This window comes from Mesoplodon densirostris, chromosome 12, assembly GCF_025265405.1.
Source record: "Mesoplodon densirostris isolate mMesDen1 chromosome 12, mMesDen1 primary haplotype, whole genome shotgun sequence".
In the NCBI taxonomy this organism is placed as follows: domain Eukaryota; kingdom Metazoa; phylum Chordata; class Mammalia; order Artiodactyla; family Ziphiidae; genus Mesoplodon; species Mesoplodon densirostris.
Genome location: NC_082672.1, coordinates 682,752 through 696,899, shown reverse-complemented (window position 1 = coordinate 696,899; position 14,148 = coordinate 682,752). Strand labels below are relative to the sequence as shown.

The following is a 14,148-nucleotide window of genomic DNA, read 5'->3' as shown; positions in this document are numbered from 1 at the left end:
GCTGTAACCCATCCGGTGAAATTGTCATTTCAGATATTGTGTTTTTCAGCTTTTTAAAACAATCTTCCATTTCTTTCTTCCCTGTCTTCATGTTTTCCTTTAAATCCTTAAACTTGTTCACAGTAGCTGTTTTCAAGTCCTTGTCTACTAATTCCATCATCCCTGTCATTGCTGGGCCTGTGTCTGTTTATTGACTTTTCCTCCTTATAATGGGTCCACATATTTCTGCTTATTCTGATGTCCAGTATTTTTTATTGTATTCTAGAAGATTTTGGATCTGGGAAGGGTCTTGATTTCTGTCCTGTCGGGCCGTTCATTTACCTAATCCTTTCAGGGCTTGCCTTATAGGGAATTTCAGGAGGTAGAGTGGCCCTGCTCCTGAGGCTGGGCCTTCCTGGGCTGTCACCCTAGTGCCGGTGTTTGACAACGTCTCTGCACACTGGCCCCAGGGGGCCCCATGTTACGGAGCCCTGTGCAGCTCCCGGGTCTGGCAGTCTTGTCTGGCCTCACTGAGCTTTGCCCTGGACCCACCAGGACCTCGAGCGTGCTCCTCTGCGGACTTCTGGAGCCCTCTCTGCATGGCACCAGCTCCTGGTTCTGTCTGCAGCCCCTGCTGTTACGACAGCCTCGTCCTCTCAGAGAGTGGCTTGTTCTGCCGGGCTCTCCCGCCCTAGGCTGCTGTCTGCACGGTGCCTCAGGGTAAAAAGTGTCCACTCGAGAATGCGGTGGCTTCTAGAGTTGTTGGAGAGGGAAGAGTCGTCAGCACGACTGCCCTGTCTCAGCCAACCCCACCCTCCTCTAGTGTTCTGGGTGCTGACGGAGTTGAGTGCTAGTGTGGTTCTTGTTCCTTTTTGGTGACTGTTTTCCCCTTGGAGAGTTTTATCCTGCACGTTTATACATTTTTCTCCCATCCATATGTCTGTTTTCCTCTATTGGAACTGCCAAGAGATGTTGCACTTCCGGGTCTGATGTTCTGTTTCTTCATCTTCTACTTCCTGGTTTGTTTTTCCTGCATTTGGAGAACATTTCACCACTTCAACCTCAGCTTTTTTGGAGAAGTGTCCCTCTCTCCTTCCTCTCTCCATCAGGGACCTTTCTCTTCTCCCTCCTGAAGCTCCTCCTGGACCGTCGAATTCCTGCTGGAAGCCTCAGGTTGCTGGCCTGGCTCCTGTTCTCAGTGGCTCTGTTGGTGGGAGGCCATCAAAGCTGGGTTTGCCCCCTTTATCCACAGGTGATTTCATTCACTTGCATTGCTTTAAAAACCAAATCCATGTTGAAAAATACAAAATATATTTTTCTGACTCAGACCATCCTTTTTTTTTTTTTTTTTAATAGGAGTGTAACTGCTTTACAATGTTGTGTTGGTTTCTGCTGTACAACGAAGTGAATGAGCTATACATATACATATATCCCCTCCCTCTTGGACCTCCCTCCCACCCCCCATCCCACCCATCTAGGCCATCACAGAGCACTGAGCTGAACTCCCTGTGCTTTACAGCAGGTTCCCACTAGCTATCTCTTTTACACATGGTAGTGTATATATGTCAATCCTAAGCCCCCAATGTGTCCCACCCTCCCCCTTCCACCCCTGTGTCCACATGTCCATTCTCTACGTCTCCGTCTCTATTCCTGCCCTGGAAATAGGTTCATCTGTACCATTTTTCTAGATTCCACATATATGCGTTAATCTACGATATTTTTCTCTTTCTGACTTACCTCACTCTGTATGACAGACTCTAGGTCCATCCACATGTTTACAGATGACCCATCCTTCTGATCAGTTCTCTTTATCCCTCATGCCCTTGAAAACTAACTCCCCCAGATTCCTCCCTTATGCCATCATCAAAATAGATTTCCTCTCTGAAGATGCTTTGTGCTTTTCATTCTTAAGCTTATTACAGTTTGGACTTGCACCCTGTTCACGTGGGTGTTGTCCAGTGGTCCTCCTCCCCACTAGGCTGAGAGAGCAGGAACTGTTCAGGGGGCATTTGCCATACCTGGCAGGTTTCTCAGGTGAAGTAGGTGACCGATATTTTGTGTGTTGAGTGTGTGTTTAAAATGTTACCTTTTCAGGAGTACTTGCATTTAGCAAGGCATTCCTTAGAAAAGGATTACCCTAATGGTTGAATTTCAGACATGGGAGGGAGAGCGATGATCTCTCAAATCCCACTAGGTAAGCAGCTGTCTCTAAGCCCCGTCTGACTGGCAGGCAGGAGCCCACTCATTTGGAGTGAGGTTTAGAATCAAAGTTGCCTTTAACTCCACGGTCATGGACTTTCAGCACTAGGGCTCCTGCAGGTGCACAGCTGTGGACCCTGGAGGTCTGAGCCAAAGCACAGCACCGAACTGATGGCTTCATACTTCAAAGATCATAATTATGGGCAAGATTTGGATAATGGATCTGTTGGATACTCCAGTTCATCTGGAATGTTGGAGGGTGCCTCTTTAGGGAGTGGTTGGTCGCTGTCACTCTTACATGTATTTTATATAGTTGAATATATGGTATTTAGGCAGCTCAATGGCATCATGGCCAAAAGTAGGGAGAAACCCTGAAATCAACTCAGACCTCAGCCCATCCTTGGCTTCATACCCATTCTTACCACTGATTTTAATTCTGTCTCCGTTTTTTAGTCTCCCTAATGATAAGATTAGGTTAGATCACCATAAAACTTGATATATTTTAGGAAATAGAAGGAACTCAGAAAGATGCAGGAAGGCACATCCTGTTCCGCTCTCCTCCTCGTGTCTCACTGGTTTGCAGCTCTGGAGAAGAGCCCACGCCTGTGGCAGTCTTTAACAGTTAAGGTTAACTGTCCTTTTTCCTTGTCATTCTCTCCTCGTTTTCACTTAGCAGACATTCTAGGAATCCATGGGAGTTGCAGGAGAACGATGGTCTTGTGATGGGCAGTTGGGGAGTCATGTCATCCGTGTGGCACCTTTACAAAGCACCTATAGGCCATCAGTTCATCCAGGTCCTAGAGGATGACCTAAAAGGTGACTTTGTTTTTCAGATGTATACAAAAAAGAATGGGGAGTTCTTCTATTTTTTTAAGGACTAAAGCCACACATAATTGTAGATTAAACCAGCAATACAAAAAATATTACAGGATCATAAGGACATATATATACTTTTTAAAGCCTGGAGGATTGTTATCAGACTTGAAAATCCCAGTATTTGAGCGGTTAAAGTTGACATTGCTTCTGCTCATTCTCTTTTCCCCTCCCAGTGCTCACAGACCCTCCAGGCTGTGTGAGAGGAGTGGGCACTGCTGAGAGTGTGTGTTGGCATAATCAAGAGTGTTTATGGGAGAGCGGTTGGACGTGTAGACGGTTCCACAGTTTTGCTCCCAGGGGAAAATGTCTTAGTTATACTAGAAGCTTTTATAAAGCAGTATAATGAGTCTGTCCTTTGGGAATAGCAGAAGAACAAATTTGATTATGCTACTTTTCTGTTTTCCACATAAAATGTTAGAGCGTGAATAGAGAGTAAAACTAGCAAAGAAATTTTACTTGAGTTTTTACTTTGCTCTTTTGAACTCAGAGCCTAGCAAATTGAAAGTTCAAATGAGAAAATCAACCTTTTCTTTTAGGAATTACCAAACTCAGTTTCCTCTTCTCTTTTTCTTGATATGTAGGCATTTAAGAAGATTCTTTTAATTCAGACAGACCAAATTATTGCAAACATTTCTGCTGTTGTTTCAAAGTGCATACCAGATTAAAACCTCTGAAATTATGTGGAACCCCAGAGAATGTGCTAAACTATAGGATTTGCAAGCAAAATGCATTTATTTTTATTTTAAGAAGATTTCAGGTAACACTTTGCATCCGGCTGTGGCTTTTAGAAGGAGTGGGGAGCTGTAACTGTGTCTGTGGTAGGCATAGTCTGAATTAACAGTGAAAATGCTTCCAAATGAATGTTTAGGTCTGGACAGAGACCTTATCCAGACTACAGACTTACTCTGCCATGTTGATAGCATTTTCTAGCTGCTCTGCACTGCCTTTTTACCCTCTTCTGGCAGAAGGAGGAAACGAAGGCATATTGAGGGTCTCTGTCACCGGGCAGCTCACCAGGTGAGGGCAGGACGCAGAAGAACCTGCAGACACCTGCCCTCCACTTCGGAGAAGATGCTTGTTTTTATCCCTCTTTTCCTGTATCCTTCCCCACAATTTATAAAGTGTTGTTTGGGGAATGAAAATTCAGATCAGCAGTTCTGATTGAACTTTTATCCTCTGGCTAGTTAATTTTATTTGAAAATTAAGAGTTTCCTATTCAAGGCTCTGTAAGTAGATAGCTGTAAGTACTGCATTTTAAGCAACATAGTTTGTTGTTCTGAGACCTAGTCAGTTAAACTCATCAGATGTCAGTTAACCATTTTATTGTAAAAGCAAAAGCTTCGGGCTTCCCTGGTGGTGCAGTGGTTGAGAGTCCGCCTGCCGATGCAGGGGACACGGGTTCGTGCCCCGGTCCAGGAGGATCCCACATGCCGCGGAGCAGCTGGGCCCGTGAGCCATGGCCGCTGAGCCTGCGCGTCCAGAGCCTGTGCTCCGCAACGGGAGAGGCCACAACAGGGAGAGGGCTGTGTACTGCAAAAAAAAAAAAAAGCTTCCCTTCTTTTGTTAATTAAGAAATACTTTGTAATTAATATTCACTTAACCCTCGGTGGTCTAAGTTATGGAGAAAAGAGGGAATTTGGTGTCAGTGCTGGTCTAAATAATGAGGAAAGAGGGGATTGGGCATCAGTGGTGGTCTACATTTTGAGGGAAGAGAGATCTTGGTGTTGGTGCTGGCCTTGGGCCTGTTTTCTCTGCCGGGCCTGATGCAGAGGTGGGTTCACAGCTCCTATTGGACTCATCTCGATGGGCAGCTGTTTCCTCCTGGATTGCAGATGAACGACTGATACTGTGTGGCATTTCTCTTGGAATATTTGTCCGAAAGATGACTTCCCTGGATCTTAACAAGAAAGGAAATAACAGAAGGTCTATCAGGTGTTTTTATTTTATTTTATTTCTTTAATTTTTATTCATTTATTTATTTTTTGGCTGCATTGGGTCTTCATTGCTGTGCGCGGGCTTCTCATTGCGGTGGCTTCTCTTGTTGCAGAGCACGGGCTCTAGGCGCGCGGGCTTCAGTAGTTGTGGCTCGTGGGCTCTAGAGCACAGGCTCAGTAGTTGTGGTGCACGGGCTTAGTTGCTCTGCGACATGTGGGATCTTCCTGGGCCAGGGCTCGAACCCGTGTCCCCTAGCATTGGCAGGCGTAGTCTTAACCACTGCGCCACCAGGGAAGCCCCTGTCAGGTGTGTTTTGTTTTGTTTTGTTTGTTTTTTTTTTTTTTTTTGCTATACGTGGGCCTCTCACTGTTGTGGCCTCCCCCGTTGCAGAGCACAGGCTCCGGCTGCGCAGGCTCAGCGGCCATGGCTCATGGGCCCAGCCGCTCCGCGGCATGTGGGATCTTCCTGGACCGGGGCACGAACCCGTGTCCCCTGCATCAGCAAGCAGACTCTCAACCACTGCACCACCAGGGAAGCCCTGTCAGGTGTTTTTAAATAAAGGATACCAGTGCCCATCGTGAACCTATCTTTACTTTCTTTGTGTGTTATTTAGAATTAAAACTTTGAGGTGTCAACTCTGAACCTCTGTGCTGTGAACAGTTTTCGATGAAAGATGGTCACTTCCATGCGGTGTGAAGTGTGGTTTTGTGAATGTTTTAGTGATTCCCAAGGAGTCAATTGGCAGGCTAGGTTCAGTAATGGCAGCGGTTGAGTGTGAGTTACTAAACCTACTAAGGTTTGTCTCTTGGCATGAGTAGGACAGTATTCACTCAGTTGGCTGTTTTTTAATGTAATGGAAACCTAGGCCAAGAGGATTCTATAGAAAGTGGATTGTTTTGTTCTTAACAACATCAATAATACTTCTTAGATTTTCTTTCTTTTTAAAAATTTTTTGGTATGTGTGAAATTTAGACTAAGATGAATTTGCTCATTAAACTTAACAGTTAATGAATATTTGCTCTGGGCCTTGTTTTATATGAAGAAGACACAGTTCTTGCTCTGGGGAGCTCACAGTTAGGGTGGGCAGCCGCGGGAAATATGCAGGCATATGCGGGACCCCGGCCAGAGAACTAGGGGAGGGAGGCATGGGGTGCTGGGGGAGGCGCTGGCCCCGCACTAGCGGGACTGACGCCTAAGCTGGGAGTGAGGGGAAGGGGGAGTTCACCAAGTGCCCGTCAAGGGAAGTGGGCCTCTGCGGGGCAGGGGGCGGGTAGAGAAGAGAGTGTGGACCAAATGCAGAGGTAAGAAAAGACAAGGTGAGTGTGGGGACCTGGGGGGCTGCAGCTTAGTGGAGCCCGGGGTCCCCAGACCAGCAGCGTCAGCCGCCCAGGAACCAGTCACCACCCGCCGAGCAACTCAGGGGCCCTGGGCAATTGCTGGGCTCCAAGGTCCGCACTCTCTCTGGTCCCTGGGCAGCTATTGGGGGATCTTAATTAGAAAGAGCGACCAACCTGGTCAACTTTTCATTTTTAAAAAAGCAAAACCCCAAAAGCCCCCATTGACGTGGAGAATGGCTTGAAAGGAGATGAGACTGAAGAGGAGCCTGCTCTCGCCAGGGCAGTGCCGGCGTGAAGGGGTGAGGCCAAGAGTTCCCCTTGTGGGCCCCAGGCCAGGGCTGGTGTGGTGAGGGCCCTGGGGGCGGACAGGGTCTGGAGGCCGCAGGGGAGCCTGGCGCTGATGGCTTTGAGAGGCTGAGTGAGAACACTGAGTAGGACAGGCTTCTGCCACCTCCGCTTTGCTGAGGACGGTAGGAGGATGGAAGCCAGCTGAACTTCTGTAGCAATTAATAATCCAGCAGCAGACAGAAAGGTCTTTAATTCTAGATGATTTCTGTCAGCTTTCTGAATTGTCTGACATAACAGTAGTCTTGATAGTTGCGTAAAGTAGTGAATTTAAGAACAGAAAGGACTGTCCTATTCCTCCAGTTCTCTGTAAATGTTTTCTGGAATGGTGGGAGGGTGGGAAGGAAGGAAGGCAGAATGCTGCAGGAGTCATCTCCGTGGCTCCCTCTCTGCCTGGTAATCACTTACCCAGGTGATCCTGCCATCCCCCCCACAAGGTTATCATTCTTGTTGGAATGAACGGATGGCTGTCAGATCAGAGGGTAGGGGACCCACTGCTGGAAGCCCAAGGCCTCTCAGTGACCTTGGATGTGAGAACTCACTGTGCTCACCAGCGTGGAGTTGGTCCTGGCCGATGTGGGTCTGTTGCAGCGTTAGCCTGGTGATGAATTGGCACTCACGCATGTCCACTGATGCCGCTGTCTTTACTCAGGTGGTGCCAGCACCTGCCCCACTGTCAAGGAGTGGTTTGTGTACTCTGGGAACCCACTGAGGCAGCCGGACCTCGTCAGGCCTCTGCAGATGAGCATTCCAGGTACAGACAGCCCTGATTGAAATAAATCACTGATTTGTTCACCAAGTGATGCAAGTCCATTACTGATCTCTGTGGAAACATACTTTTCCAGAACTGTACACGTACTAATTTTCATTTCTACCGTGGGTCCCAGAGCAATGTATCTAATAAAGTTCTAAAACAGCTGAGGAAAGGGCATTATATCGAGTTCCCCGGGGCCAGTCTGCCGAATCGTCCTGCCTTGTTCCCCTCCCACTGCTCAAGGTCCATGTTGGGGTGGGGGGAAGAAAGGTCGTCATGGTTTGGGCCCCAGGACCTGACGCCTGGCCGCCACTCAGTGAAACCCGCCCAACTAACAAGGCTGGGTTCTTGCTACTCTGTTTGAATCAGTTCTCGTCTTGTTCCCACCACTGAAGGGGGGCTTGAGGAACTGGGTAGGGGAGGCGAAGAAAAGTTATTTTAACTGGAAAAAAAGTTTTTTCAAGGGAGGTATCTTAAAACACATAATGGGAGGAGAGGAAAAAACAAAGTTCTCCTAAAAATTAGTTGAAGTAAATCCTTCCTGTGAGTTCTTAGTATCTGAAAAAGGTCAAGAATGTTTGTAGGAGATAGCGTTTTACATACAGACAGCTGAAGAAGAGGGGGTTTAGGGTTTATTCTAGTGGCCCTCATTATTGTTTCAGAAAACAAATACTTTTCTAAGACTTTTATATTCCATTTTTGTATGTATTAAATTCTCTCAAGTCACTATTGTTTTCTATCACTCAAGCCTATAATTTACCAAATAAGGATTTGAACACTGCAAAACATTTTTCTTATAAGTGGAATTGTATAGGGAGAGAAGTTGAAGGAATATTTCCTTACTCTCTCAGTTGGTGAGTGATATACTCAAACCTAAAAAGGTGTGCTTATCACAAAAACAAATTAAGATGAATTGACATTTGGTTTTACAGCAAGAAGTATCTTTAAAGGATAGCCAAAATCGTTTCCCAGAGACGTTCTGCTATATATGTAATTTTCATTTTATAGGATCTTTCCAAAAATAATGTGGAAAGTGATTATGATAGTTCTTTTCCTCATTTGAATTATGGAGAATATTTGGTTATTCATTATTACGAGTTAATTTTAGAGACAACTACATATAAGGTTTTAATAAGCTCTAGAAGTCATTCATTTATCAGAGAGACTGCTTCTGGGTCTTGTGAACCACAGGTTTGTGCGTGTGGCACACCCAGACTGCAGTTGGGACTCTGCTTCCAGAAGGAGCTGGGGACGGCACGTCTGCCATCACTAGGAAGCTGGAAATGGGATCTTGAACTTTTGTTGCAGGTGGTTTAGGTGAATGACTCTGTTCATGCTTATGTTAATAATGATACAAGATGACAAGATTTTTATATATAAATAACTTTCTATATCCATGAGGAAAAATGCCAAGTGGTTTTAGACTAAATTGGAAAATGGACTATCCAATTCCTGTTTCAGATGTTTTCTATCACCCTGACGATGTGGGATTAAAAGCAGTGGACTCCTCCTGCTTGATCCTTACCTTGGCAGTCCCCTTGTGCACAGGTGCAAGGTGTCCTTGCTGCCTGATTAAAGCCATCCTTTCCAGCAAGGCCAGTGGCACTGCTAGAGCTGTTGCTTTAGGAGACCATGTCTGATCCTTCTTCTTCTCCTGAGATGGTTCAGTTAGGTTGATATCATGAATGTTACATTTTCAGTGAGTCTCCCAATGTAGCGGCCAATGTAGAAAAAAAGACTTTTTCCTCTAACAGCACACATGATTTAACACTTGCTTTCTTAAATGATGGAAATAAAAAATAAATCAGATGTTTTTTAACAAAGTGGAAAGGAGACAGAAGGGGAGCAGAAAAATTACAAAGATTACCTAAAAATTAGGTAAGAATTAAAAAGGGGAAAGAATTATAAATGACCAGCCAGGGAGCAGAAAAACTAATTTCATTACTGGTATATTTTATTCAGAGAGCTCATTTACATGCATATATTCCATCCACATCCCCATCTTTACGTGTGTGTACATATACACACATCCAGATGTACTAGCTATATTACGTTTATAATTGTATAGATATTACATTCCACTTATCTTACAATATGTCATGAAAGGTGATGTTCCTGGTAACACAGAAGGGTGTACCTTGAAATTTAACTTCCTTTCCCCAGACGACCCTTACAGGATCCTTGCGTCCATGTGTGTTTGTTCATTCATCACACTTCACTTACGGATGTTCTGCATTTTGTGTTGTGAGTCTTGGACCGCATAACAGGCAAGCATTTGAAATAGCTTTCTAGCTCTAGAACTGGAGATTCTTCTTTAGACAAAATGTAGATGATTTTTTTTATTCTTCGCAGAGCCATTTTTTAGTCATAATAAGCATATCCTTATTTTACAAACCTAGGAAAGCTGATTGCACGTATCTAATTGGTAATTTGTCTGTCTGTTGGGGTGGCCAAAAGTTCATTCATTTTTTCCATAAGGTGGCTCTAGTAGCACTTAGTTGTCTTTAACTTCATTCAAAATAATTTTGTTAGATTGTATGTGACAGCTGTCATATCAGCATGCATTTAATAAAAGACTTATCAAAATTGGTGAATTTTTGTGTAGCCATGTTAACACTGAAGATGGAAGAAAAAAAGCAACATTTTTGGCATATTTTGCTTTATTATTTCAAGAAAGGTAAAAATGTAACCGAAATGCAAAAAAAGATTTGTGCAGTGTATGGAAGAGGTGCTGTGACTGATCGAATGTGTCAAAAGTGGTTTGCGAAGTTTCATGCTGGAGATTTCTCACTGGATGATGCTCCACGGTCGGGTAAACCAGTTGAAGTTGGTAGCGATAAAATTGAGACATTAATTGAGAACAGTCAACGTTATTCCATGCAGGAGATAGCTGACATACTCAAAATATCCAACTCAAGAGTTGAAAATCATTTGCACCAGCTGGTTATGTGGATGTTTGGGTTCCACATAAGTTAAGCGAAAAAAACCTTCTTGACCGTACTTCCACATGTAATTCTCTACTGAAATGTAATGAAAACGTTCCGTTTTTAGAACAAATTGTGACAGGTGATGAAAAGTGGTTACTGTACAATAATGTGGAATGGAAGAGATCGTGGGGCAAGCGAAATGAACCACCACCAACCATACCAAAGGCCAGTCTTCATCCAAAGAAGGTGATGTTGTGTATATGGTGGGATTGGAAGGAAGTCCTCTATTATGAGCTTCTTCCGGAAAACCAAACAATTAATTCCAACAAGTGCTGCTCCCAATTAAACCAACTGAAAGCAGCACTCGATGAAAAGCATCCAGAATTAGTCAACAGAAAATACATAATCTTTCATCAGGATGATGCAAGACCACATGTTTCTTTGATGACCAGGCAAAAACTGTTACAGCTTGGCTGGGAAGTTCTGATTCATCTGCTGTATTCACCAGACATTGCACCTTTGGATTTCCATTTATTTTGGTCTTTACAAAATTCTCATAATGGAAAAGCTTTCCGTTCCCTGGAAGACTGTAAAGGGCACCAGGAACAGTTCTTTGCTCAAAAAGATAAAAAGTTTTGGGAAGATGGAATTATGAAATTGCCTGAAAGATGGCAGAAGGTGGTGGAACTGAAGGGTAAATACATTGTTCAGTAAAGTTCTTGGTGAAAATGAAAAATGTGTCTTTTATTTTTACTTAAAAACGGAGGGTACTTTTTGGCTAACCCAATAGAATGATTTTTTAAAGTGTTGTTCAAGAATCAGTGAGTAGGGCCTCCCTGGTGGCGCAAGTGGTTAAGAGTCCGCCTGCCGATGCAGGGGATACAGGTTTGTGCCCCGGTCCGGGAAGATCCCATATGCCGCGGAGCGGCTGGGCCCGTGAGCCATGGCCGCTGGGCCTGCGCATCCGGAGCCTGTGCTCCGCAACGGGAGAGGCCACAACAGTGAGAGGCCCACATACCGCAAAAAAAAAAAAAAAAAAAAAAAAAAAAGAATCAGTGAGTAAACTTAGTATTTCTTGGCTATATAAAGATGTTTGACTCGCTAGAATCTTGTAGATCATCTTAGAAGACTATTTTATAAAATGAAATGAGGTGGAGCGGTATATTTTACGACAAGAAGGGGCTATATTTGATTCCTTCCATTATTTGGTAAACACCTGTAGTGAATTTTTCTTATTTCAGCTCCTCTTAACATGTACTGTTGAAGGTTTCCATCTTGACACTTGTTAATACAGGTGAAAAAAGTGTTGTCACAGCTTGGAGGTTTCTGTGGGTGGTAACTGGAGGTCATCAACCTGCTCTATGGGTGAGAGAATGTGCTGCTCGTGAGGAGATGCTGTCAGGGCCCCAGCCTCTGAAGCCACCTCCCTGATGTTGTGGATTAGAACAAATGGATTTAAAACCTCAGTCGTATTTTTCTTCCATTTGTAAAGATAATTGGAAGCTTTGTCAACTAAATGTTACAAATACACGTATGAGTCACAAGCCAGTGGTTGAATTTTGCACTGACTGCTTTTTATACCTAATTCACTATATTTTGAATGTATTAGGTAGAAGCACTATAACACTGTTATTTTGCAAGCATGAAATCAGCTCATCCATGGAAGTTTAGAATTTAATATATTGAGATGTCAACTCATTCTAGTCCATTTATATCTGAATGAATTTTTTTACTTATTGTAAATAAGCTACTGAAGTTTATCCAACCAGAATAAAGATTCAGTTTGCATGTGAGTAGTCAGCGTTTTTTATTTTGTCTTTTTTTGGCCAGGGATGCTCTTTCAAACAGAATGCTAAATAAATATTCATTTAAATCAGACTTATGAATTAAAACCTTCACAAGTAAATTTGAGACACACAGTGTATGCAGGTTAATTTCTGGAAGTGTCACCTCTCTCTTTCTCAGAGTGCACACACACCAGACAGTTTTATGGTTTCTTACCCTAGGAATATGCAAGGAAAATAATCATAGGATAACTCTAAAACCCAGCGATTACGTTATTTCCGTATAGAAAGCACACAGAAGTGCTACGGTTTAGAGTGTAGGAGTGTATTCATTCACTCGTGCATTTATAGCTGTAAAAGCACACATGGGACCATTGCTTTGTTACTAGTGAAGCATCCAGTAGCCTCCACCCTGGGGTGGGTCCGCCCAGGTATCTTGGACAGTCTTCCAAGTTGTCATTCACAGAAATGACCACTTTCCTTGTCCCTCTGCGTGCCCTTCCAGGGCTCGGTTGCTCCGAAAAGCCTTGAGACTTTCCTGTCTGTCCACAGATTCACGCAAAAACCTTTGCCAAGTGACATAATTTGGTTTTTGAAGCTGATGTGTTCCAGAGGCAGTGTATTGTAGTTGGTGACCTACAGACCAGATCACCTGCTTAGATCTCTGGATTGTTCTTTGGAACATCTCAGCTGCCCATGGAACTCTGGGTAAAGTGTAAGGGCTACCCTTGATCTTTTCTGGCAGAGTTACACAATTTTCTCATATTGTGAAATATTTTTACTTTGCTATTTTCAGCTATTTAAAAATGTGAAAGTCATTAATAGTTTATGGGTTGTACAAAAACTGACAATGAGCTGGATTTTGCCCACAGGCTTCTATTTGCAGACCCCTGCAAGATGATTGTTTTCCAGAAAAGCGTGTTTCTAAGAAGTAATAGCTGACCCTGTGATTCTCTTGGAATAGTATTTCTATCTTAAAAACTAGTGCCGTTGTTTTTGCCAAAACAAAATTACCTTCATTTTCTTTCTTCCAAGGGAAAAGATGATTTAATAAATAATGAAAAAGTATTTTGGGGAGGAGGGAACACTTCAGCCATATCAGAAATGCAAGTGACTTTTGCTGGGCTGTTTCACTTCTGATGGTGGGAAATACACACCTGAGAATATTGAATGTCATTGTGAGAAGCATAAACAGAAAAGGGGAAGAACTTCCTTTTTTGAGTCACTTAATTCTGATACCATTTGGTTAGTGAGTTTTGTTTCTTAGTGAACCTGTGGGATGGTTAGGGCCAGCCGACCTTGCACTTGAGGATGCCTTGCAGCCACGGGACCTACAGAAAGTCACAGCTGCTGCTCTTGGCAAGACTTGGCCCAGCCCAGGCCTGGCCCCTCTGGGCAGAAGGAGCAGGGCTGCTGTGTCTTCCTCCAGACTCGTGCTGCCATTGACGGCGACTTGGGTAAATGAGTGAGAAGTTTTTCTTTTCTTTGATTTTAATAATTTAAACATATATATGAAATGTAGGAATAAAACACAAATTTAGTAGAATTGTAATATTTTAGGAATTTCTGTTTAATAGTTCTAGGGATGTGCTTTCCAAAGCTTGGAGCTCACAGGTGCCCTGCTTATCCCAGTCTCTAGTTTGTTCAGTGCAGACTCCCAGGTACTTTACCTAGCAAAGCAGAATTTCTGCATACAGACCCCAGGAAATGTATTTTTAACAATTTTGGCAGCTGGTTCTTTTGCACACTGAAGTTTGAAAACCACTAGTCTGGGGAAATAACAGCAAACTAACAGCAAATCGGTGGTGTTTCCACCAAGCACCCCATCGCAGCTGTGCTGTGTCTCACGCCCTAAGACAGTACAGCGAGCAACACTGGTAGGAAAAAGCCCTCTTCCCCCACAATGTATCCATTTAAAAAAAGAAGACTGGTTTCAATGAAATACATATATGCTGACCTTTTAGGGTTTCTGCTTGTTTAAACCAGGAAGTTCTGTTCATGTTTATTTCCAG

At 43.7% G+C, this 14,148-nt stretch overlaps 1 protein-coding gene across 4 annotated transcripts in view; it reads left to right on the top strand.

Moving 5' to 3' along the window:
- FAM120B (family with sequence similarity 120 member B) overlaps window positions 1-14,148 on the top strand; it is a 62,330-nt gene that overhangs the window by 20,029 nt on the left and 28,153 nt on the right. For 3 of the 4 annotated variants that reach the window (XM_060114411.1, XM_060114409.1, XM_060114408.1), the window contains exon 4: window positions 7,324-7,425. In XM_060114411.1, coding sequence (XP_059970394.1) covers window positions 7,324-7,425 — 102 coding nt within the window. Of the gene's footprint in view, window positions 1-7,323; window positions 7,426-10,476; window positions 11,266-14,148 lie in introns of those variants that run through there. The other variant, XM_060114410.1, reaches the window with a different exon arrangement.